At 41.5% G+C, this 26,663-nt stretch overlaps 1 protein-coding gene across 4 annotated transcripts in view; it reads left to right on the plus strand.

The window, feature by feature from the left end:
• The window catches only part of NALCN (sodium leak channel, non-selective), a 294,668-nt gene that overhangs the window by 161,652 nt on the left and 106,353 nt on the right, over positions 1-26,663 (plus strand). For all 4 annotated transcript variants that reach the window (XM_043477974.1, XM_043477976.1, XM_043477975.1 and 1 more), the window contains 2 exons: positions 3,454-3,591; positions 20,344-20,418. In XM_043477974.1, the coding sequence (XP_043333909.1) occupies positions 3,454-3,591; positions 20,344-20,418 (213 nt within the window). The remainder of the gene's footprint in view (positions 1-3,453; positions 3,592-20,343; positions 20,419-26,663) is intronic.

Genomic DNA, 26,663 nt, shown 5'->3' on the forward strand with positions numbered 1-26,663 from the left:
CCCTTTCTGACACTGTATCGGAGGGAATAAACGATCTAGATAAGGAAGTTTAAAATGAAGGCTTTACATTTGCAACAACATGGATGGACCTGGAGATTGTCATACTAATCAAAGTGAGTCAGAAAGAGGAAGACAAATACCATATGATATCACTTACAGGTGGAATCTAAAATATGGCACAAATGACCATATCTATGAAACAAAAGCCAACTCGCAAATAGAGAATAGACTTGTGGTTGCCAAGCAGGGGGCAGAGGGGAGGCCGAGGGAAAGACTGGGAGCTTGGGATTAGCAGATGTGAACTATTACATATAGAATGGATAAACAACAAGGTCCTACTGTATAGTACAGGGAACTATATTCAATATCCTGTGATAAACCATAATGGGAGAGAATCTATATATATGTATATAATATATATATATTTATAACTGAATCACTTTGTTCTACAGCAAAACTTAAACACAGCATTGTAAATCAACTATACTTCCATAAAATAAAATGAAAAAAGAAGGCTTTGACAGTTGTGGAGCAGGTCTAGAACGTAATTGGTCCAAATTAAAACAGCAGTAAGAGGACTCCAAGGAAAATGTTTGAGAGAAAGAATAAAAAGGTTTCTGGGTAATCTAAGCCTCCAGTAAGAACCTCTGTAAGAGAAGAGAAGTGGAATTTATTCCAGACAGTTGGTAAAAATCTGTGAGAATCTGGAAGCAATTTGAAGTAGAAGGAAGAAAGTGTATATTTCTTTCCCCCAAGGAACTTGTGAAAAACAATCAGAAACTCTCAACTAAAACAAAACTAAACTAAAAATTGTATAAGAACACTGTGATTCCAATAAAGTGAATTAAACTGGGCCAGATTCTGAAACCTTAGTGAAAAGTAAGGGGCCTCCACCTAATGCTTGAACATCTACTTTCTACTACCAAACATGTCATAATATTTGGAACCCTGGGGAAGGAAGTATTACCCTAGGTCATTACCAGGATAACATTATTACCTAGCAATATTTTCATAGGCAACTCACTGACTATCCATCTACTGATTATCAGTGGACCAACAAGCATGGAAGACCCAATGATGACTAAACAGCAAAATGTAAATATGGTTGAACAGAGTATAGTAATAATAATTCACAGCATCTCACAGTACATACTTGCAGTTTTCTGAGCTGTGCAGAAACGAGACTTTTTCCTTCCAGAACTCTGGAAAGAGTAGAGGGTAACCCGATGTTCTTGCTCACATTGTTTATCTCACAGCAACAGGTTATAAACCCATAACTCCATGTTCCCAAACCCTCACTGAAAGCACGATGGCTGAGTGTTCATGAAAGCTCATGCTGCAGATGAAAACAAATTAAGTAGGTTTCTGCCCAAAGAAACTGAAAGGTACACCTGAATTTCTGGCCTCTAGGTACCAAGGATAAATCCACTGGACTTAATCACAAGTTTCTCTGTCACTTTTAGGGAAAGAAATCCATGTCCAGGAAAATTCCTTTTCTCTTGGTAGATGTTTTGACTTATCCCCCTTTCATTCTTGAGCTGTTTGGATGTCCACACACTTCGACACTGGTGACGTCTCTGTTGAAGAAGATACAACAATCTGGTATTTTTTTTTTCCTGTGTGTGAGATCTTAGTTCCCCAACCAGGGATTGAACCTGTGCCCCCTGCAGTAGAAGCCTGGCATCTTAACCACTGGACTTCCAGGGAAGTCTACAATCTGATAATTTTATGTGAGTCATCTTCAGAACTTGTTTTCCTTGCCTTCAGATGTAATAAATACTCAATAGGAAAAAAAATACAGGGAAAAAATAATTGCCCTCAATGATAGGTCTGGCACACTTATGACATTGAGCCTTGTGTTGAAAAATTCTCTGAAGCATTTTTAAGATGAATTAAAGCTAATACTCTCTTAGGCACCCCTGGCAAGGAAAGTATTAAACCGTCCTTGTTGATGCCGTGCTCAAGTACCAGTAACAACATACTTCTTGCTTTCATAAACAGAACACTTTGTAGGGTGGTGAGATGATAGAAAAATTAAGTCAAGAAGAAGTTAAATGTTTCACACATGGACTAAGGCTCAGAGGAAAAACGTGTCTCCTAGTTTGAGATTCATTTCGTTGTTCCTTTCTTCATACAGACCCACTATGTGCTGGGGATTGAACATTGCACTTGTAAAAAAGTTTATTATCCCTAGTAAAGAAAACTGCCAAAAGAGCTTACTGTGTGATCAGGTCTGGGAAGTACTAGATTCAAGACTTCACTGAAGGCGGGAAGCAGCACTTGGAAAAAGTACTTGCTTTGAAATCATGATGCCTGGTGCTACTTCTGTTACTGCTACAAATTAATAGAGTGACTTTGGGCTAATTACCCACCTTAAGCCTCTTTTTCTTTATCTTCAAAAAGAATGAATCAGGTTAGATTATCTTTAGAGTCCATTTTGCCTCTAAGATACTATCAGTGTAACAGAACTCTTATAGGGTTCTGTCCATCTTTCTATTATCCTGGACTTTATTTCTTGGAATCCCAATACTTGAGAATTTGATTTATGTCTTGCATTGTCTTGAAGTCTATAGCAATTTCTTTCAGAGTCACTCAATTCCAATTGTCAAATTTCCCTGACAGTATCATAAGTTCTCATTAAGTTCTCGTGTATTGACCACTAATGTGTACAGAGTACGTAAACCAGAGGTGGATATAAGCATATATTTATAAGAAAAAAGTGTATAGGAATGACACTAACCAAAGATCTTTGCCAAGAAAGAATGAGTCTTTGAACTTGGTTGGCTTTTGTTGAGTGCTCTTTTTAATTTAATTCAATCTTACTTTATTTTTTACTTTACTTTTGGTCTTGGGGTTTCCTCCATGGTCTTGACTCTGCTTTGAAAAAACATGTTTTAAATTATGAAAAAATGTGATCATTTTTATGAAGTTGCTTAGTATTATCATATCATTTTAGAAATATTTCTTGTTCAGAGTCTTGTGTTTTTAACATAACTGAAATGATTTGATAGATGAATTCTATAAAAGTAAAATGAAGGTTATTATTCTTATTTGCCTTTAGACAATTGAATGTAATTTGCTATAAAAATAAGTTCTGCTTGACAGCAAAAAATAAAATAAATTACAGTGATTCCTTGGAAACATTAAATAACTTGCTAAAAGGTAAAAGCAATAGAGACAATAAGCAGAGTTTCCTGATTTTTTTTTCTAATTTGCTCAGCAGTATTTACCACCAACAAGGCTAATTTTAATTCGCGGTAATTATTTTAGTTTTCCACATTGAATTGGTAGGTATCAGACTTCTAAGATCTTTGTTCTTAGTTCTTTCTTATCTGTTGAATGAAGGCTCTTCTTTCCCTCCTGAATTAGTAATACTGAGATCAAAGTCCTAATTTTAAGTTGCATGCAAGCTCAAGGCTGGTGTTTTAATCCCTCCATTCTTTCCCTCTGTAGGCATTCATGTCCATGTTCCAGATTCTTACCCAGGAAGGATGGGTTGACGTCATGGACCAAACACTAAATGCCGTGGGACACATGTGGGCACCTGTGGTTGCCATCTACTTTATTCTCTATCACCTCTTCGCCACTCTGGTGAGTTTCACATTTCTTTTCAATTGTCTGACAATTCATGATGGGATGAACATCAACAGGTTTTTGGTCTGTTGTCAATTTCAGAACCAGAGAACTGAGGTAGAGTCATCCCATTGGATGAGAGTCCCTTCCATTCTAACTGTCTATGAATCGAAGAACTACTCGAGGAATTAGATTTCAGATTTAAGTCAGAAGTTGTCTCCATCAAAATCAAGTGGCTTGCATGAGGGAAAATGAGACAAAATAAATGGAAGCCCCAAGTCCGTGTACTGACTTAACCATCTCTAAACATCCACACCCTCGGGATCTAAGAATCAGACCAGAACTGCATTATTATTTTTTTCTTTATCATGTAGAGACACTCTCTTTGGTTTTGTTGCAGCCTCTTCACAGCTGTAATTAAACTTAAAACAGAAGCTGGAGACCTCAGGGTGCAGTCAGTTAATTAGAAACCAACTCAGAGTTACTGCGCTTTGTGTGACTGAAAGAAACACATGGGGAAAAATAAAACACAGGGCTGTGAATGTTGTAAATGGCGTGATAAAAACCAAATACCAAAATTCAGGAAGAATTTTCCTCTGTCACACAAGCAGATTTTTCTCTTCCATGTATGTCTTTTAAAAAGAAAAGAAAAAAAATTATGAAATGTGGCCTGCATCCTAAAAGGATATAATCCTTAGGTCTTTCTAATGCCAGATCTACGTTAAATGTATTGTATACATTTTGTGTATATTTGTGCATTTGTATATATTTAAGAATCAAATTTAAGCTCTCATATTGTGCTAAAAGTTCCAAGGGAAAGATGCAGAATGTTACCCTTCATTAGGAACATATGAAATAAAAACAACTGCTACTCTTCATTGAGTGGCAAAATGCCTTATAATAATTTTACTCTTCATATTTGGGACAGTCAGGTTAGGTAATAGTCCCACTTTACAGATGATGAAACTGAGGAGTTAATTTGCCCAGTGTCACAAAGAGTATAAACACTAGAGCCAGAACATTCCCAAGCCAGCCTGGTCTCAAAGCCCATGATCTGGCAACTATTTATTGCTGCTTCCCTAGATTATGAAACTTGGCATTGTCACTGAACACGTCTGCAGCAAATCAGACCTCTCCCCATGAGCCACTAAAATAAAATGCATGCGATCCCTAAGGCTCCTTCTAATTCTAAAATCTCTGAATCAAGTAAGTGCTGGACAAACTACGTATATTAGACTAGACATTACATTTGCTATATGCCAAGGCCTTCCAGTCAAAGACTGGGGACTTTCCTGGTGGTCCAGTGGTAGAGATTTTGCCTTCCAGTGCAGAGGGTTCGGGTTTAATCCCTGGTCAGGGAGCTAAGATCCTGCATGCCTCACAGCCAAAATACCAGAAACATGAAGCAGAAACAGTATTGTAACAAATTCAATAAAGACTTTAAAAATGGTCCATACCAAAAAAATCTTTAAAACAAACAAACAAAAACACAGACATGTCCATCAAAAGGTGTATGAGGATACATTGTGATGTGGAGAAAGGCCCTGGGCTCAAAGAGCAGAATCACATAGAAATAACATTGGCATTTTTGACATGGGATGACTTTAAAAATACTCTCACACGTGCTCACAAAGAACATTGAGCGGTAGGAGTGGATGTCAGGCTTCTGGAGACACACCTGGCTGCACCTGTGCTGGCAGACCCTTGGCCCTGAGGTCTCTGCATCCTCCTTCTCAGGACCTGTGTCATTCATTCATTCATTCATTCACTTACAGACTCAGCTAGTTTTTGTTAAGCAGTTACTGTGTGTTTCAGTGGGTTTCCCAGGTGGCGCTAGTGGTAAAGAACCCTCCTACCAATGCAGGAGACATAAGGCAGGCGAGTTGGATCCCTGGGAAGAGCCCCTGGAGGAGGAAATGGCAACCCACTCCACTATTCTTACCTGGAGAATCCCATGGACAGAGGAGCCTGGCGAGCTACCGCCCATGGGGTCGCAAAGAGTTGGACATGATTGAAGCAGCTTAGCATGCATGCATGTGTTTAAGTTCCTTCAAAATTATGTAATACCTCGGAGACTTTTGATCGTTGGTTAAATTCAGGATAGATGGTTGAAATCATCTATGTATGGGAATAATCTGTATAATTGTTATTCTGTTAAAACAATATAATCTCATGCTGTCAGCCCTGCAGAGATTTGATTCTTAAGTCAGAGACTAACACAGTAATATATAAGCAGGAAGAAAAATGATCTAGCCTAGTAAATTAGTTAGCAAAGTAGTTTTTTTCAAGTGGATTTCTACAGGAATCACTAATAGAGTGAAATAAAATATTTAATCTGATAACAGATTTCTTGGACAGTCTGAATTTTCCTTATTGTGCCAAAAATGTGACTTTGTGGAACCCTGAAGCACTTCCAGGGACTCCTGAGATTCACTGAAGCCTTTAGGAATCCACAGAACATAGCTTGAAAACCCATGTCTAATTCTACACCTTCATTCTACTGATTTAAGTGTCTGCCCAAAACACTCATTGTAATTTTTCAGAAATTTTAGAACTGAAAATTGAAAGTATTTTGTTCTTTTGTTCATAATTTTTTTGAATCTCTAAAGCAGTTGAGAATTTAAAAGTCTGCCAGGTGGCACAGTGGTAAAGAATCTGCCAGCAGGTGCAGGAGACGCAGGTTTCATCCCTGGGTCAGGAAGATCCCCTGGAGGAGGGCATGGTAACTGGAGCCAATATTGTTGCCTGGAGAATCCCGTGACAGAGGAGCCTGGTGGACTACAGTCTACAGGGTCACAAAGAGCTGGACATGACTGAGCGCAAACACACACACAGTGTGTCAGTGAGGACAGTCTGTTAAATACGGTGGAGTTCAAGACTGCAGGCTTGAAGTCCAAAAATCTAGATTCAGTGTCTGTCTCTGCCAGTCTCTAGATGTATGACTGTGGAAGAATCAGACAACTTCCCTGATCTGTTTGTTGTGTTATATCTGAAAGTGAGGGCTATTAAGACCCCAGCACATCTAGCTTCCAAGGCTGCCAAGTACATGTGAGGTGAGCTTGTATTTTTCAGGGTGCTTTAGCCATGGTCTAAGAAGACGATCGTTAACGATCACCAACCCTGAGTTTCTTCAAGTTTAAATAAGATGGTATGTACGTTTCAAGCTCTGTCTTAACAAATGCTAAAATATTATTTCAGATGTTTTTAATTTATAAAATTAAAGTATTATTGATCAGTTTAAAGCATCATTTATGCCCAAGTTTGTCTCTCTTTTGGTCTTCCCCACACCCATTCTCCCGGACAGCGACTTTGATGAATTTGGTATGAGCCCATCTTCCAGTTCTTAAATCATAGTTTACGAAATTTAGCATACTATCAGCCTTGTTGTTGTGTTTGTTCAGTCACTAGTTCATGTCCAGTTCTTTTCGACCCCATGGACTGCAGTACGCCAGACTCCTCTGTCCTCCACTATCTCCTGGAGTTTGCTCAAATTCATGTCCATTGAGTCAGTGATGCTATCTAATCATCTCATCCTCTGCTACCCCATTCTCCTTTTATCTTCAATCTATCAACTTTATAAAGACTCATATTTGGTATAATATTAATAAACAAAGTACAATTAAAGTACACACGTAGATTGCAAGATACAGCCCAATTTCAGATTGTTAAAATGTGAAAATAAATGTGCATCTTAAAATCAAGGGACTGCAGTAGTTTTCCACACTTATACATACCCATTAAAATATATAATGTTTTAAATCATCTACAGACATTTTTATACCCTTGGTTTTTAAGATCAATGTGGTATTTTCAGTTTGAGGAGCGCTGCTCCAGCGCATGGCTGGCCCTGTCTGGAAGGGATCCACACACTCCTCTCACTGATATAACTCCACCCCATGCTGAGGCCAAGTTATGTTTGATCATGTGATTCCCTCCTTACAAGGGCTTCCCTGATGGCTCAGATAGTAAAGAATCCATCTACAATGCAGGAGTCCTGGGTTTGATCCCTGGGTCAGGAAGATCCCCTGGAGAAGGGAATGGCAACCCACCCCAGGCCTCTTGCCTGGAGAATTCCATGAACAGAGGAGCCTGGCGGGCTATAGTCCATGGGGTCATAAAGTGTTGGACACAACTGAGCGGCTAACACTTTCACTTTTCCCTCCTTACAAATGATTAGGAGTAGCAATTTTCAAAATAAATAGGATCAATACATATATTCTCGGTTAAGTTTTTAACCAAACATTGTTTTTGCGATCTTTTTATCTTAATACACAGAGAGTTAATTCAGGCATTAATATATAGTCACATAGTAGCGGTCCGTTGGCTGAACATGCCATATTTGCTTCTCATTCCCCTTCCTGGAGACAGAGCTTATGTGGCTTTCCAATATTTTGCTCTTACACGTTGCAACGAATGCATTTGTCCTTTGTGTCCAGTTGTGCAAGAGTTTCTTTAAGGTCTTTGGTTTAGTCGCTAAGTCGTGTTCGACTCTTGGAATCCCATGGACTGTAGCTCACCAAGTTCCTCTGTCCATGGAATTTCCCAGACAAGATCACTGGAGTGGCTGCCATTTCCTTCTCCAGGGGAACTTCCCCAATGTAGGCATTGAACCTGAATCTCCTGCCTTGCAGGCAGATTCTTTAGTGCTGAGTCACAAAGGAAGCCCTTTAGGGTTTATACCAGAAGGTAGAAATCCGGGATCCTGGTTGCTGCCCAAATGGCTCCATGAAAATGAAAGTGAAAGTCGCTCAGTCGTGTCCAACTCTTTGGGATCCCGTGGACTATACAGTCCATAGAATTCTCCAGGCCAGAATACTGGAGTGGGTAGCCTTTCCCTTCTCCAGGAGATCTTCCCAACCCAGGATCGAACCCAGGTCTCCCGCATTGCAGGCGGATTCTTTACCAGCTGAGCCACCAGGAAGCCCAAGAATACTGGAGTGGGTAGCCTATCCCTTCTCCAGCGGATCTTCCTGACCCGGGTATTCTCCTGCATTGCAGGTGGATTCTTTACCAACTGAGCTATCAGAGGAGCCTCTGAATGGCTCCATAGCACACCCTAAAACTAGATTTTCAAAATTGCATGTGTTAATTTTATACTACCCAAAATGTCTAGAGACTGGAGTCGTTTCTCCAGGTCACTGGAGATTCCCTTAAGCATTATCGACAATTGCTTTATTCTCCTATATGTCCTCAGACTGACAGTTATTTTCATGAGGTCTATCAAGTCAGCCCAGTTTGATTCAGCACAGTTTTCCTGAATCTCAGCCACTCTGTATAAGTACTAGCCTACATCCTGGCCTTCGTTGGGAAAGCTTAATCTGTGCTCTCTGAGCCTACAACTGGTAGAGAAGTTGCATTAGTAAACACAAACCAACCATAGATAAAAGCTATGATAAGAGAGTCTCAGGCATGCTGTATTTTTGATATACATGATAAACATTTGCTTCCTGATCATGCCAGATCAACCTGATCTGAAATTTTTTAAATATTGGCAGTAAAACAGCTAGAGATTGGTTTAGGACCATCACATAAATATGTGCGTGGAGATGATAGCCTGCATTATATGTGCGTCGCTACCCTTCCAAACTGAACATGTGTAAGTTAAAATCTTGATTTCATAAGCCTGTCTTTAGGCTTGAATTTAGCTTAAAAAGAACATTTTTGCTAAGTTGTATGAGTTTTTTGTTTTTGTAAAATACTACAAAGCATTTTAACCCAAATTGCAAAAAAGAAAAAAAAAGTCTACATACATATACATACTCTGACTTAATTTTTATCCACGCTGGCCCGTGGAGCCACACAGCCTGATTTAGTCTTCTCAGGGACAAACAGGCATGTGCCAAGCAGACGAAAATAAAGGTTTGGCTGCAGTTTCTGGAATAGAAAACAGCAGGCTCTTCCATCGCCCCCTGGGGGCACCAATTTGTCAGCCCACAATGAAAATCAGGCTTAAGTGTACAGGAGATGCATATTTATAACCATTATCTACTGTTCTGTAAAATGTCTCTCTCATCCACCAGGTATGTATTCTGAATTTCTTCTGTCCGTGACTGATTGCAATTTGCCCAATGCTTATGAAATCCATCTTCGCCCCACAACTTTTGTCAATGATTCGGGGATAAGAATGATAAAAGACTTAAGCAGTTGAAAGACTCCTTATTTTTCAGTGTTTTCCCCTTTATTATTGTTTCAAAGGAAAGCCCTGCGATGTGAATACTGAGAGAAAATGTAATTAAGCGCTCATTGTGGATAGTCTTTTTGTTACCTTTGAAGTGCTTACGTTAACACAGCAATCTCTTGATTTTGCTTCTGTAGCGGCAGCTTTCAGAGAATAGTCATGTTTTGCTGACAAAAATGGGCCTTCCAAAGTGTAAATTAAATAACTTGATTTTATAGAATTCATTTAAAAGTGCATCTGTGTTGAACATTTCTCATTTTACATTGCTCTGATTACATTTGACTTTTCATTGACCTATATGAACAATGAAATAGTTTCCAACTACAGCCTGCAAGGCAGCTTAGGATAGAATGATTATGGTAAAAAGGTAATGAGGAAAAGAAATGGTAAAAAAAAAAAAAAAAAGAAAAAGAAAAGGGAAAAGAAAACTGCAAGGTGATGGGGTACTGCCCAGATTCCTGCTGTGTTTCTACTGTATCCTTGAAAATAATTTAAAAAGAAATTGCTAATGAGGTTCACCGTAGAGAAAGAAATAAGATTAAAGGTGACAATTCAGCTAAAGGGTTGTCTTTAAGCTATATAAAAAGGCAAAGAAAATCATAAGGAAACTTTAGAAAAGAACTGGAAATGAAAAAGGAAAGACATGGTGAGTGCAGAACTATACGCAGCTGGAGAAAATTCAAAATAGGATACGAAGCGACAGAGATGAAAATTATCATGAAAAGCCATTCTAAGACGGTGAAGCCACTCTCTTGAGCACACACAGTGTAACTTGGAGCAGCCTGCGTCATGCTAACCTAGCTTCTCCCTGCGATAGAGAGAACGAGGATGCAGGGCGGTCATGTCACAGCACAACCGGGGGACATAGGATGCTGAAGAACACACCGCTTCACTGGCTGAATTTTACTAAATGCATTGTGGGTAAATGAAAGAAAACCAAGTTAATACTCTGTGGTTCAAAGTATCACACCTAAACCTAGCAAAGGTCTCAGCTCAGGTGCAGCTGGCTTTTTTAGTAGTGAAAGGAGTTATAGAAGAGAGGTCCTAAGGAATCACGGGCTTCTCTGCTTTCTCAGTTGGTAAAGGATCCGCCTGCAGTGCAGGAGACCCCGGTTCGATTCCTGGGTCGGGAAGATCCACTGGAGAAGGGAACAGCTACCCACTCCAGTATGCTGGCCTGGAGAATTCCATGGACTGTATAGTCCATGGGGTCACAAATAGTCAGACACGACTGAGCAACTTTCACTTTCAAGGAATCACAGTAACGGAACACCTGCTGCCACGTGGGGACGGGACTGTTGCTTCGGAAGCCTGCTGAGCTGGAGGGTCAGCGCCCCACCTAAAGGCAGCTACATCGTTCATAAAACTTCTAGGAAGGAGACTTGCCAGGGTTGCTGAGATCTGATTTGTGTCATTTCCCACACTGAATGCATGGTCAATGCTGAAAATACCTTAAGCATAGGTGTTATAGTCTGAGAAAATCTGACAAAAAAGTAAAGAATTAGATACCTGGACAAATAGTTATTCTCTACTTTTTCATTCAGATCAGTGATTCATAATGTATCAGTATTGATCATAAAATAAGGAAGTGGATGTGTTACTAACACAGTCATTATATATTTCATGGCAGGACAAATACACATGTTGCTTATTAATATAATGTGATATTACAGACCTGTTACAAATAGTGAGTAGCCAATGCATGAAAATATAGATGTGAATTTGAATTTCTTGTTTTAAAGCACTGCACATACTGAATACCTCTGTGTTGACAGTATGTGTGCGCTTTATTTAACAAAGCTCAAGAGGAAATCAAGGGATATATCATGAGCCTTTATTCCCCCCTGAAATTGCATCTTGAAGAAAAAATGGTGATTTAGATTTCCATGCCCCATTGTAAATTTAAATATTATATAAGTTATAAAAAATACATAATGCACACAACAGGTTGTGTAGTTTAGAACTGGCAAAGCAAAAAGGGAAAAGGGTTTCACTGCAAATGATGGTGCTCTTGTAATTCAGTGTGACAAGTCCCTCTAAAAATTCTTTATTGTATCAGTAGCATTGAATATAAACCTGTGAATCTCATTTAATGGCTGTGTGCTAAGTCGCTTTAGTCATGTCTGACTCTTTGTGACCCCATGGACTGTAGCCCGCCGAGTTCCTCTGTCCATGGGATGCTCCAGGCAAGAAGACTGGAGTGGGTCGCCATGCCCTTCTCCAGGGGATCTGCCTGTCCCAGGATCTAACGTGCATCTCTTGCTCTTCTGTCTCCTGCATTGAAAGGGGGGGTTCTTTACCACTGAGCCACCCAGGACGTTATGGAAAGCCTTTCGTCAGCATGCAGATGGCACTGGTAGTAGACAGACATTGGCTAAAAATAAGATTCAGACGTCAGTGTAGTGCACTCAGATGATTAACGAGCCTTACCTCAGCTTTCTATGAAAACAGAACAAACCACCACAAAAAGCAGCGCTGAGAGGGTTGAGGAAAGGTTCTCGCTTTCAGAATTCGGCTCCGTCCCCCACTCCGATTAACCCTGGGGGAAAGAGCAATGGCCGACCCCCAAGTCAGCCTGCATCCTCAGTCCACGCCTCACAGCCCTGCGTTTGCAGGAAAAAGGTGTCTCCCTGACAATGTAAACTAAATACCATGAGAACCAAGCTGCCGCCTCCCTTCGCTTCTGTTTCTTTATCGCAGTGGTTATTGCCACCTTCTTAGAGTCTGAGAAAAGAACTACAAAGTAGTTCTCACCTCCTCTCGCTCAACTGCAGGCAGAGCCTCTCTTGCGTCTTCTATCTCCATCTCCACTCCAGAGACAGTCCAAGCCAGACCCCCAGGGCCAAGTTATCACCGTAGCACCACGCCCTCCCGTCAGGAGACGGCGACAAGGATCTCTAAGTGTCTGTGTCCAAGCAGAGCTTCAGGGGGAAACTTGAGCTCCACACACATTTTAAAATATGGTTTCTGTTTTGCCATCACGTCGCCATGTTAACTAAGCAGGAAAGCCTGAACATTCAAAGACGTTAAATGACCGATGCTGTTGTTCAGTCACTCAGTTGTGGCCAACTCTTTGCGACCCCGTGGACTGTAGCCCGCCAGGCTCCTCTGTCCTCTACTGTCTCCCAGAGTTCGCTCAAATTTACATCCACTGAGTCAGTTTAATGTTTAAAGGTTTAGTTCATGACAGTTTAAAGCACACTTTATAAACGCTCTCATTTATTGTTCTTAAATTTGTTACCAAAACCTCCCAAGAGGTTTCTGTCTGCAAAGCCCCTTCATCATGTTTTCCAGCAAAGCCAAAGCATCTCCTTTTTGAGTCCTGCCTTCTCTCTTCCATGAAAACCAAACTCTTACCTCCACGAAGATGATAAAGTATGGCTAGATTCCCCGGGCTTTCTCTCTGTGCCTCTGCCCTCGGGGTAGCCTTATTTTCTCTTTCCTCTGAAAAAGAGGTATCATCTCTACCATTCTTTTAAAATAAAGTAACAAAATGTTACATATTTAATAACGTTTGTCAAACTGCACTTAACACTGTCTAGTTACTCTTCAGTGATCCAGTTTAAAATAACTGCATTGCATGCATTTTTAAAAAAGAGAGAGAGAGCTTCTGAAAGGGAAATTTTAACAGAGGAGAGAAGAATGTCACCCCCTCCTGATTATTACAGCCTCCCTGTCACTCCTCCCAACCTCCCCTGGTGACATTCGGGCACCCTGCCCAGCCCCTCAGCCCACCTCTCGGTCTCGCCCAGCCTCCTCCAGGCAGCGATGCCCGGGCCGGGCTCTCCTGCCCACCACCCCCACCTGGCCCCACACCCCCAAGGCCCCGTCTTTGCTCATGCCACCTGGAAAGCCTTTCTCTTCCTGACAGCATCCCCCTTCTCCTTAGCATCTTGGCAGCACCATGCCAGACTCTCTACCAGCCCCTCACAATCGTACGTGAGCAGCCTTCAGAAGAGCCCCCCACCCCCAGACCCATCTGCCTAGATCAGCTCTCAGAAATCAAAACGGCTGGGCTGGCACAGAACTGAAGCTGGGAGATTCTGACGGGGTTCAGTTTCTGACCGGTTGTCAGTCTTCACACTTGTGTGTCCCCCCAAGCCCCCATTTCCCTTCACATCCCTGCTTTCTGAGAATACATAATAATGTTCTCTGGGATGAAACATGAAGGAGGCAGAAGGGTGTAGAGAGAGGCCGGGAGTGAAGTGCTTTGATGGTAGGTGACGTGCCACACCCAGGGCACCAGCAGCATTGCTCCCGCCCTGGGGGTGTTGACATCCAAGGCTTTCTTGTAACCACTTCTTGTCTGAACTTGACCGGGAGATAGCCTTGCTAGGGGCCCCACGAGGACACAGGGCCACCTGCACAGAGCTGGGTAGCTGTCTGAGAGATCTAGATAGAGAGCCTGAAAGACCCCCCAAAAATTCAGTCTTCCTGAGCCCCCAGATGGAATGGCAGAACTTCCCCTGAGACTTGACAGCCTGTGTGTGGGAACAACGACCCGAGCCAGAAATGAAGTTGACAGTAGCAGGGTTTATGTGAAAGTGAAACTGTCAGTCACTCAGTCGTGTCCAGCTCTTGGCGACCCCACAGACTGTAACCCACCAGGCTTCTCTGTCCATGGACTTCTCCAGGCAAGAATACTGGAGTGAGTAAGCCATTCCCTTCTCCAAGGGATGTTCCCAACCCAAGGATTGAACCTGGGTCTCTCACACTGCAGCAGATTCTTTACTGTCTGAGCCACCAGGAAAGCCCTAAGAATACTGGAGCATGTAGCCATTCTCTTTTCCGGGGGTTTTCCCAACACAGGGGTTGAATCTGCATTGCAGGCAGATTCTTTACTGTCTGAGCCACTTAGGGGTTGTGTGGGGACCTCCAAAAGATATATCCATGTTCTAACTCCCAAGCCTATGAATGTGACCTTATTTGGAGGCCCTTTCAGATGTAATTAAATTAAGGATTTTGAGATGTGATTATCCTGGATTATCTGGATAATCCCTAAATTCAGATGACTATAAGAGATTGAACCCAGGTCTCCTGTATTGCAGGCGGATCCTTGACTGTCTGAGCCACCAGGGAAGCCTGGGTCAGAAAGATCCCCTGGAGGAGGGCATGGCTACCCACTCCAGTATTCTTGCCTGGAGAATTCCGTGAACAGAGGAGACTGGCAGGCTACAGTCCATAGAGTCGTAAAGAGTCAGACACAACTGAGCGACTAACACTTTGACTTTGTAAGAGACAGATGAGGATAAGACACAGAGAGGAAGAGGAGAGGCCAGGTGAAGACAGAGAGTGGAGTGATGCTGCCACAAGCCAAGGAGAGCCTGGGGCCACTAGATGCAGGGCCCCCGGAACTGAGGTCGTGAGCAGTTCAGCAGAAAGAAAGCCCAGAGTCTCCAAAATAAGCACCCTGACTGCCCCTCATGGGGGACAGAAGATCAGTCACATGACCACAGTAAACCAGATGCCGGTGACAGTCACATCTTTGACATCAAACCAACCCTACAAATAAAGATTGAAGGCAAAAGGAGAAGGAGGCAACAGAGGATGAGATTAGATGGCATCACCAACTCAATGGACGTGAATCTGAGCAAACTCTGGGAGATGGTAAAGGACAGGGAAGCCTGGCGTGCTGCAGTCCATGGGGTCGCAAAGAGTTGGAAATGACTTAGTGACTGAACCACAAAGAAAAGAGGCATTTATTCAAATGTAACTGAGTTATAAAGGACTAAATTGGATTCATGTAGCAAGATTCAGTTTTCAGCCATCAAAGCAAATGGAAGGCTTAAGGACTCAATTCAGTTCAATTAAATACAAATTTAATTGATCTGTAAAAATATCAAGAAAACTGTTTTAGTTTTGTATATCTAAGTTTATGTCTGTGTATTTTAACATAGGTTATACCACACCCCAGTGGCTCAGTGATAAAGAATCTGCCTGCAATGCAGGAGATGTGGGTTCAGTCCCTGGGTTGGGAAGGTCCCCTACAGAAGGATATGGCAACCCACTCCAGTATGGAGAATCCCATGGACAGAGGAATCTGGTGGGCTACAGTCCATGGGGTCTCAAAAGAGTAGGGCACAACTGCTTAGCTAAACAACAACAACATACCATACACCAGGGTTCTTGGGGGAGGATTAAATGAAACAACAATATAGCTGCAATTTGTTGAGCTATTATTATAGCCGTTATATCATACAAATGAGGGCAGTGAAACTCACGGAAGGCTGCATAGCTCGTGGCTGGCAGAGCCTATTTGCCAATCAAGGTCTCCAACCACAGTGCTCTTTTCCACCAGACTGCCAGCCCACGTCTGCTTAATTCAATTGTGAACTTCATAGCAGTGAGCACGATATTGCATTTATGTTCCTGACCGGGCACTGTCTTGGGTCACAAAGAGTCGGACACGACTGGGCGACTGACCTGAAGGCACCGTCTGACACAGAGTCCAGTTTAATCGAGTAGCATGACCTCAGTGTGGTGAAGTAGCCTGCCATCTGTCTGGTGTTGGGGACATAATTAAAAATAAAATCTCTGACAACCCAGAAAACCTCTGCCAAGGTAGACAGGAAAGCAACAGTTTTATTGTTGAATAAGCCGTAAACCAGACTGCGATGGGCATCACACGCAGTCTGCCAAAACAACGGCAAGGAAGACATCCGTGCTCTCAGGGCGAAAGCAACCAGTCCTCAAGCAAGGAGACTTGACGGCACCATCTGTTAAATATAGCTCCCCCTAAATTCACCTGGCAACTGGGGGTGGCCCTCTGTGATAGCGAATTGCCTTTCTCCAAAGGAAAATCAAACTCTTCATATCTCCATGATAAATAGGTAGTTTTGCAACGTGGATCCAGGTGGCAAAGTTATATTCCCACCTTCCCATGAAGAAGGGATGAGGGAACCCTATTCCTGCACTGTAAAACGATGCGACTTATTTAACTTTTAAAAAGATTTATATAGGTCTCAAAGGGGCAGAGAAGAATTTATAAGCACAAGTGTTCCGGAGGAAATGCTCTGAGAAAAGGGAGGGGCAACTGTGGCTTTCCCTTTTTCAATCAGGGAAATTTTTTTTTTTCTTTTTAGATTTGTGTTTGCCATTTCACTGGGGAGAAAATTTACTAGGTTAGGACACAGAGCAGGGCCTGCTCAAGTGCCCAGGGGAGACAGAAGTGGTGTGAGACAGCTCAGACTCACAACCGAGCCCTCCAAGTGGCCTTTCTGGATCTGGGCGAGGAAGAGAAGGGAGACTTCCCCTCTGAGAGCGCTTTGGTGATAACATCAAGGTCAGCCTCAAGGTCACAGGAAGAGGGCTAGACTTGGCGTGAACTGTGAAATGTCCTGTATAGCGCGATGTGGTTTAGAATAAGCCTGAATATATCTGGGCCCAGATAGTCATGATGTGGTGGACGTGGTGACATCAAAAAAAAAAACAAACCCAAAAAACTATGGTCTAATAGAGAACAGATGTGGTTTTCAAGGGAGAGGGAGGTAGGGGAGGGCTGGAGTGGGAGTTTCAGGTTAGTAGATACAAGCTGTTAAATATAGAATGGATTAAAAAAAAAAAAAACGGGTCCTCTTATTGTTACTGTGTTACAGGGAATTATATTCAATATCCTGTAATAAACCATAAAAGCAGAATGATATATATGGTTCAGTGGGTGAAGAATCTGCCCGAAGTCTAGGAAACACAGGAGACACAAGTTCGATCCCTGGGTTGGGAAGACCCCCCTGGAGAAGGAAATGACAACCCAGCCCGGTATTCTTGCTTGGGAAATCCCATGGACAAAGGAGCCTGGCGGGCTATAGTCTATGGGGTCTCAAAGAGTCGGATGTGATTGAGTGATTAAGCGCAGCACCCATGTATATTAATACACGTGTTTAACTGAATCACTTTGCTGTAGAGCAGAAATTAGCTATACTTCAAAGTTTAAAAAGCTAAATGAAATCTATGGTCTAGACCGTTCTGTGTCCTCTTTAAGTCCTGGTCGGATCCCAAATGATATGACTTTTAAAAGGAAAGGTACTGGCACTTGTCCTCAGCCAAACATTCTGTCAAAATTTTATAGTAGTTGAAGGCTTTCCCCACCTTGTTCTGTGCTCAGTAAACTTGGAAAAGGCATTAACTTCTGCATAACAATCTCTCTGGTGCTTGAGAATCATGACTAAATGGCCTAGATTTTCTTACCTTTGTGCTTAACAGTCTAGTATTAACAAATGGGGATAATTTGCTAAGAAGGAAATTAAAAGGAAGAATATAAATAAGGAATGAAAAGATTAAAGACTCACGAATGAATGTGAGACTTTAGAGAATTCAAAGTTGAAAAGGGAATTGAAATTAAAATATTTTAAAAATTCTACTTTTTTGTTGTTTTCTTTCTTTTACCTTATTTACCCATTCCAAACGCAGCATGTGCCTTTTTTTAAACTTGGCAAATGCAACGAAAGGGGTGGGCATCTACTTTTTCACAAAGGCAGGCCCCATTAGCATTTCTAAAGTACCTGCTCTTAACACTTTCTCAGTATTTCTTTTTGTGCACACTTGCTCTTCTGCCATGTGCTGTGCTTAGCCGCTCAGTCGTGTCCGACTCTCTGCACCCTCATGGACTGCAGCCCGCCGGGCTCCTCTGTCCATGGGATTCTCCAGGCAAGAATACTGGAGTGCGTTGCCATGCCCTCCTCCAGGGGATCTTCCCAACTCAGGGATCGAGCCCAGGTCTCCTTCATTGCTTGCAGACTCTTTAACCATCTGAGCCATCAGGGAAGCCCAAGAATAGTGGGTAGCCTATCCCTTCTCCAGGGGATCTTCCCGACCCAGGAATTGAACCAGGGTCTCCTGCATTGCAGGCGGATTCTTTACCCTATGAGCCACCAGGAAGCCCACACTTCTAACACATGTATACTTACTTAATATTGTAAGCAGTTTTTTTTTTTCTATTTTGCTAATTTCTTTTCTTTTTTTCATTTATTTTTATTAGTTGGAGGCTAATTACTTTACAATATTGTAGTGGTTTTTGCCATACATTGACATGAATCAGCCATGAATTTACATGTGTTCCCCATCCCGATCCCCCCTCCCGCCTCCCTCTTTACCCGATTCCTCTGGGTCTTCCCAGTGCACCAGGCCCGAGCACTTGTCTCATGCATCCAGCCTGGGCTGGTGATCAGTTTCACCCTAGATAATATACATGTTTCAATGCTGTTCTCTCGAAACATCCCACCCTCGCCTTCTCCCACAGAGTCCAAAATTCTGTTCTGTAATCTGTGTCTCTTTTTCTGTTTTGCATATAGGGTTATCGTTACCATCTTTCTAAATTCCACATATATGCATTAGTATACTGTATTGGTCTTTATCTTTCTGGCTTACTTCACTCTGTATGATGGGCTCCAGTTTCATCCATCTCATTAGAACTGATTCAAATGAATTCTTTTTAATGGCTGAGTAATATTCCATGGTGTATCACAGCTTCCTTATCCATTCGTCTGCTGATGGGCATCTAGGTTGCTTCCATGTCCTGGCTATTATAATCCTATACACTAACAATGAGAAAACAGAAAGAGAAATTAAGGAAACAATACCATTCACCATTGCAACAAAAAGAATAAAATACTTAGGTGTAAGCAGTTTTCAATACTGTTGGAATTCATGAGTGTATTAGTTATCTATTTCTCTATGACAAATTATGAACAACTTAGGGGATTGCAACCATAAACGTTTATTAGCTTATGTAGTTGCTACAGGTCGGGAATCTAAGACAGGCTTAGCTGGGTGTTTCTAGCTCAGAGCGTTCCACGAGTTTGCAGTCAAGATTCTGGCTGTGGCTACAGTCATCGGAAGGCTTTACTCAGGCTGGGGGATCTGCTTCTGAGATGGTTCGGTCACATAGCTGCTGGTTGCCACAGGGGCCTCTCTATAGGGCCACTTGCGTGTCCTCAAGAGCTGGCACCTGGCTTCCAGCAGAGTGGGTGAGCCAAGAGTGAGAAAGGTGAGGGCCACAATGCCCCTTACCGCATAGCCTCATAAGTCACATACGATCGTTTCCGTAATCCATTGACTACACAGATCAACCACATTCAACTTGCAAGTGGACTCTTAAGACTGTGAACCAGGAACTCATCTTGGAGACAGCTACCACAATGGACATTTATAGTAGCTGCAATAATTCTACAGTAGGAATCTCTATATCTGTATTAGTTATTTACCTGTGGTTAGGTGTTATTTCCAGTATTCCATCTTTATGAATAACTCTTTCAAGCACTTTCTTGTATAAAGATTTTCATCAATACTTCAGATCGTTTTCTTTGGGTATAGTCTTCAGAGTAAGATTGTTGAATTATTTTAACATTTTTTTAACTTTCATTTTAAATCAGCTTTATAAAGCAAATTAATATTTTATATTGTCTATTTCAGTTAAGAGATGCATTTCCTTGAATGTATTTATGAATATCTTTAAATACCTGTTAAGTGACTCACAACTGCATGTTTAATGCATTCTATATAGCATATACTTTAGGTAGATATTCTAGATCATATCAGTAATATTTTGTTCCTTATGGTGTGTGGGTTTTCTTCATTATTATTTAACCATTTTATAGATCCTCCTGAGTTTGTTTGTTGCTGTTATTTTGGACAACTTAGAACTTGATGAAGATCTAAAGAAGCTTAAACAAGTAAGTGATGTATGGGGGATTCTTTAAATCAGCATTAAGAAAATAAGGGCAAAACATATGCTTACAGGTGATATTAAATCTGTTCAAACTTCAAAGCAAAGGTTTTAATAAATTAACACACTGAGTTGGCAAATGTTTTTCTTTTAAGTTTAACCTTCTCTAATATCAAGAAAGGAAATTTTTATTGCTCTGTAATTATCCTAGGGATATTTTAACATCATTATTTTGAGTAAAATTAAGATGGGCATGATATAGTAAATTGAATTTAGATTCTCCTTCAGCCATTAAATGAAGGTTGTTTGGAAATGAAATGCCTCAGGGCCAGCTTGCCATTTGGCATAGCTATATGTAATACTTTCGATCATCATCATAAAACTATTAAGCATAAATTTGCCTGACCACTAGACACTAAAAGAGAATTTAGTCCTAGTGCTCAAAGTAGTTATAAGAAATGGGATAGAATAACTGATCAACTGTGTGCCCAGCTGTGTATGAAAACAGATTGGGTGTTATGGCATTGATAATCATTTCCAAAAAATCTCAATGTAAATATGTGAAGATTCTGTTATTGATGGCTGGAAGATTACAGATGTGAATCAATATTCTCATAGTTTTTATTCCATGGAAAATACTTGGCTTGAATATTTGACTCTGTCAAAGAGAAGAGACCCTTTGAGAAGCAGAATTTGTGAAGCTGGGGAGCACCTGGATAAATATTCTTGGATCACCCACCTTGGCACTGCAATAGTTGGGATGTTAATAAAGAATATCCCATCTGGAACTTTCGAAGGGCCCCACACATTCAGAATTTTCAAATTGGATCAAGTTGTCTATTTTTTACAAAGACATCACGTATTTAAATGTCTTGTTGTTATTTATAATCTCAAAATCACTTTAAGCATTTCACCTTTTTACTCTTGTTTATCTCCAAAGTCCATGCTCTTAACCAAGGATAGTCAATCACGTAAAAAACAGCAACAACAAAAACCCCATATTTGATGTTAAGATGCTTGCTGTGAGCATATCAAGGAAGAATTTGAATCCTTTCCTGTTCTGAGGCTACACAAGCAAATGGTTGTCCAAGTGTGGTGAACCTTTCTTCCAGATCTTTTCAACTTGTAGCAACAGCGATTGGCTCTTCAAATGAGAGTTGGGAAGTTCTTTGTGTTGTTGATGCCGATACTTGTCTTGGCTTCTAGTTGTAGAATAAATATGTGAGCAGCAAGTTCAGAATTGACCAACAGTATAATTAGACACAACCAATAAATATGCACTGCTGTAAAGCCACTTTAATCCTTGCTTTACAAATCTGGTATTTATTTAAGGATTTAAATGACTTTAATCTGTTATTCCCAAAGAGGAGGATGGGGAAAATGTGAAAAACTATTGGATTTTCTTAATGTTTCAAGCTCCAGAAAGCACTCTAGAGTCCACAATCTTTATTCAGCTTAAACTTCTTTTTTTGTTTCAACCTTTGACCCTTTCCACCAGTTAGTCTGTATATAGCTTCCTATAGCTACATGGACATGAACACGAACTCAGTATAGTGTAGAGGTACAAACTCCAGGAGATAGTGAGGTAGGAGCGGGCCTGGTGAGTTTCAGTCCGTGGTGTTGCCAAGAGTCGTACACAGCCTAGCAACTGAACGACAGCGACAATAGCTACGGTCACAATTGTTGAGCACTGGCTCAGCGCCAGGAACTTTGTATTTTCACCTAGTTAAATTTCACAGCAACCATGTGATGCAGGTATTGTTCTTAGTTTCATCTGATAGGTGAGGAAACTAAGGCACAGAGAAGTTAAGCAAGTTGCCTGAGGTCACACAGCCAATAAGCGGCAGCGTTAGGATTTGAACCTGGGCTGTTTGGACCAAAAGCCCAGACTCAACCTCTACACTGTACTGAGTCACAATAAAGCTGTATAAATGCCAACCATGAGTCATGGTGTGCTGGAGGCTCATTCATAGGACTGTTAATAACTTGTTGATAAACAATGGTGGTTTAGAGGACACGGAGATCATTATAGCCATGAAATAATTGTTGATGTGATGGTGGTTTCCTGAGGAGTGGAGGTGAATTAAACACTCCAGTCATTAAAGCTATGTACAAAGTAGTTGTTTGTTTCCCCTCAAAAAGCAGATGATCTAATCAGAGGCACTGGAGTTGGGACTTCGGCAGAAGGTAAGAGCTGAGACATTTACCGTTCTCTCCTCTGATGGCAGGCACTGTCCAGAGCTCCTCCAGCCTCAGGAACCTTCTGGAACAGTGACCCTCCTTAGACACAGATATAATGTGCTTGGAACATATTAACAGTTTAGAAAGGCTGCTAGAGGCTGTTACTGTATTTTGTTATGATCGTGGTGAAAGCAATTGTGTTAAAATATATGTTGACCCATGGACATTTTTCATGAGTCATAGAAGCCAGTGTGAGCCACCTTTAAAATGGAGAAGTTAAATATGAAATATTGAACGGGGCTATGAGAGAGAAAGTTGGTCCTTGTGCTTGGGAAGAGATTATGTCCCCAGGGGTGGACAGGTTGGGAAACAAGGGTAGAAAGCTGGACAGTGTAGTGAAGAAACTAGGATGGGAGAGAAGAAGAAAGAAGTGAAGACGTGAACGAGGAAAGCATCCAAGAGATGAAACTGAAGGAAAGAGCACAGACTGTGAATCCCAGCCTGTGATAAACGGGGAGAAGCGGGACTGAATCCTGTCAGGCTGCCGTCTAGCCAAGGACACCCCTGCAGGAGAAGCTCCCCGAGGAGCAAGAACAGTCCGCGGGATCCATTGTGGTGGAATCAGATTCTTCTTAAGTAGAAACATGGTTCTTACCCTTCCTTCTTATTTTCTGAAGTCTCCTCCTTGCCCTTTAGGACAGTGATTTCCAGACAGGGATGCTAAGCCCTGGGGCTCTTCAGGGCAAACATGGGACCAACAGCTTTCCTTGACACCTCGGGAAACCTAAAGGGAATTGTGCATTTATCCAACCAAAATGCCAACTTTAAAATACTTTTAGCTGGAAGTTTGCTAGGCAGCAACACTGCACCCTAATGCTCAGAAGCCTCTTCCTATATGCTCTTCTTCAAGGAAAAAGAAGCAACATTGAATTATTTATTGCTTCATAAAGGCATTTGGATAGAAGAATTTTTTTTTTTTTTTTTAAGATGGGATTCCGAGGGCAATAATAAAAAGGCTCCTTGGAGATGACTTTTGATGGGTTCTGATATAAATGCTCACCCCCAGGCCACCCTCCTCTGTGACATTACCAATGTTGGGCCTTTAGAGCTGCTCATATAGCTCTCCCTTTGTCACTCTTCGAAATAAATAATGTTCTGAAAACTCATGCCAGTTATGCATCTGCATAAAATTTATCTATTGCTTTCCTAGCAGCAATATCACCGGAGCAATCATTTCCTGGCTGCCATAATTTATGTGACCCTGTTTCTAATTAAATAGAGACCATGATTCTCTTTTTAGCATTCCCAAAACCAAATACAGGACCTGGAGATAGATAGAAATAGAGAAATATATAATTTTTTTTTACATAAGATCAGAAAATTGACTAGAAATGAGATTGAGAATGTATAATTTGGCAGCTGAGGAGTCAAATCAATTTGCACAGAGGCTGAAAAACCCCGTTGACCTACCGCTGTCCTCTAAAGAGCAAGCCGTAGGAGACAATGACCTTGGTGCTCAGTGATATAGCAAAAACGCTGGAGAACGTAGGTGGAGTTTTGCAAACTTTGAAAATGAAGAGAGTTCTTACAGCTTTAATGATTTTTGCAAATTCAGTGCAAGACAGATATATAAAGTGTTCTCTTTTAAGCAGTAGAAAATTCATTAAACTATGAGAAAAAAAAAAAAAAACCCATAGAGAAGCCTCAGGGAAAGACTCATTGAAAAAGGAAGTATAGATAGTCTGTCTAGATTAAATCCAACGCTCTGAAATTAAAACTGTTTCCCCAGCTCTGTATTAAGTCCCACGTGAGCTCAAGCTTGATATTGTTTGATCTTTGATGGCGTCGTGTCCAAAACATAGTTGAGGGTAGACATGTAAAGAAGCTTCTCTATCTTATTGATTATCCTTTTAAGAAAAACAGCAGAAATCTTAGTGCTATTTAAAATGTGAGCTCCGAGTTAATGTTTCTCTGTAGTGTTCAGTTCAGTTGCTCAGTCGTGTCTGACTCTTTGCGACCCCATGAACCACAGCACACCAGGCCTCCCTGTCCATCACCAACTCCCGGAGCCCACCCAAACCCGTGTCCATTGAGTCAGTAATGCCATCCAACCATCTCATCCTCTGTCATCCCCTCCTCCTCCTGCCCCCAATCTTTCCCAGCATCAGGGTCTTTTCCAATGGGTCAGTTCTTCGCATCAGGTGGCCAAAGTATTGGAGTTTCAGCTTCAACATCAGTCCTTCCAATGAACACCCAGGACTGACCTCCTTTAGGATGGACTGGTTGGATCTCTTGTTTGGGGGCTTTTGTGTGCATCTGTGTCTTGCCTCCTGTATTGAAGTCCTTCAGGATTCAGGGAGACAAGTCGTGGTCAGAGGATCCACTCAGCTAAGCCCTGATCGCTGTCTTCTGGCTTCACAGAAGCAGAAAGTAGAGTGGTGGTTTCAGGGGGACAAAGAGGACTTCTTGTTGTGGTTCAGTGGCTGCAGGGTTTTTAGTTTTCAGAGATGAGGAAATCCTAGAGACCTTTGGTACACAGTGTGAATGTACTTAACACTACTGAACTGTACCCTTAAAGAGCAGCTTAGACGGTAAATGTTATGCTATGTATTCCTGACCACAGTTTTTTAAAAATTTTAATAAAAAGTTGGTCACCATACTGGTAAGGTGGTGAGAGCAGGCTCGGGGATTCTGACGGTGCAGAAGTTGGGTTAAAGAAGATGAGTGGGACTTGCCTGGCAGTCCAGGGGTTAAGACCTCCCCTTCCAATGCAGGGAATGCAGGTTCAATCTCTGATCTGGGGCTGAGATCCCACATGCCTCATGATCGAAAAACCAAAACATTAAAAAAAGCAGTTTTGTAACAAATTCAAGAAAGACTTTAAAAATAGTCCACAACAACAACAACAAAAAGATGAGGGGGGTGATGGCAGCTAAGAAAGTAAAGACGAATTGCTAACTTTTTCCTCTCAACTTCTCATGCTCCAAGTTTCCAGACAGACCACTGGGTTACTGACCGATTCTTCATTTTTTTAGCTATCTGAACATCATTTACTATGGTGCTACCCAACAGATTTTTTTTCCACTGAATATTTGTATGACAGTTGGAAATCACATGCGACTGGAGGCATCCAGTATCTAGGATCCCTGCTGCTCAACTGCCCAGGGCCAAAGGATGAATATTCCGAAGAAGCTATAAATTGTCCGTGGTTGAGAGTTGGTAAACTCAGAATTTTACTCGAAAGCTTCAGTGTAACCCAACTCCACATGAAGCCACTGTCAAGCTTTTGGTCAGGGATGACTCTTTCTTGGGCTTCCCTGATGGTTCAGACGGTAAAGAATCCGCCTGTAATGCAGGAGACCTGGGTTCAATCCCTGGATTGGGCAGATCTCCTGGAGAAAAAGGGAACGGCTCCCCACTCCAGTATTCTTGCCTGGAGAATTCAATGGACGGAGTTGCCTGGTGGGCTACATACAGGCCATGGGGTTGCAAAGAGTCAGACATGACTGAGTGTCTAAGTACAGAGGAGATTAAGAGATACAAACTAACATGTGTGAAATAAATAAGCTAGGACAATCTATTGTACAGCAAAGGGAATTTGGCCAAGATTTTATAATAACTGTAAAAGTGAAATATAACCTTTAAAAATTGTGAATCATTGTGTTGTATAACTGAAACGTATATAATATTATAAATCAACTATACCTCAATTTAAAAATGGAGAGATAACAGCCTAGAAATCAAGAAGTCAATACAAAAATGGGGAAACAGCTAAAATTCCAAATGGAATTTTGGCTTTCAAAGGTAATAGTCAGGGATCCAGGAAGTCAAAACAAAACAGACAAGGTACCTATGAAAATTGGTGTCCTCCTAGTTTGAGGTGAATTATGTCCCCTAAAAAGATACATTGAAGCTCTAATTCCCAGGACCTATTAATGTGACCTGATTTGGAAATAGGGCATTTGAGTTGAAATCAGGTTAAGTCGAGGTCATTAGAGGTGGCTTAGATAGTAAAGAATCTGCCAGCAATGCTGGACACCTGGGTTCAGTCCCTGGGTGGGGAAGATCCCC

This window comes from Cervus canadensis, chromosome 9, assembly GCF_019320065.1.
Source record: "Cervus canadensis isolate Bull #8, Minnesota chromosome 9, ASM1932006v1, whole genome shotgun sequence".
Lineage (NCBI taxonomy): Eukaryota > Metazoa > Chordata > Mammalia > Artiodactyla > Cervidae > Cervus > Cervus canadensis.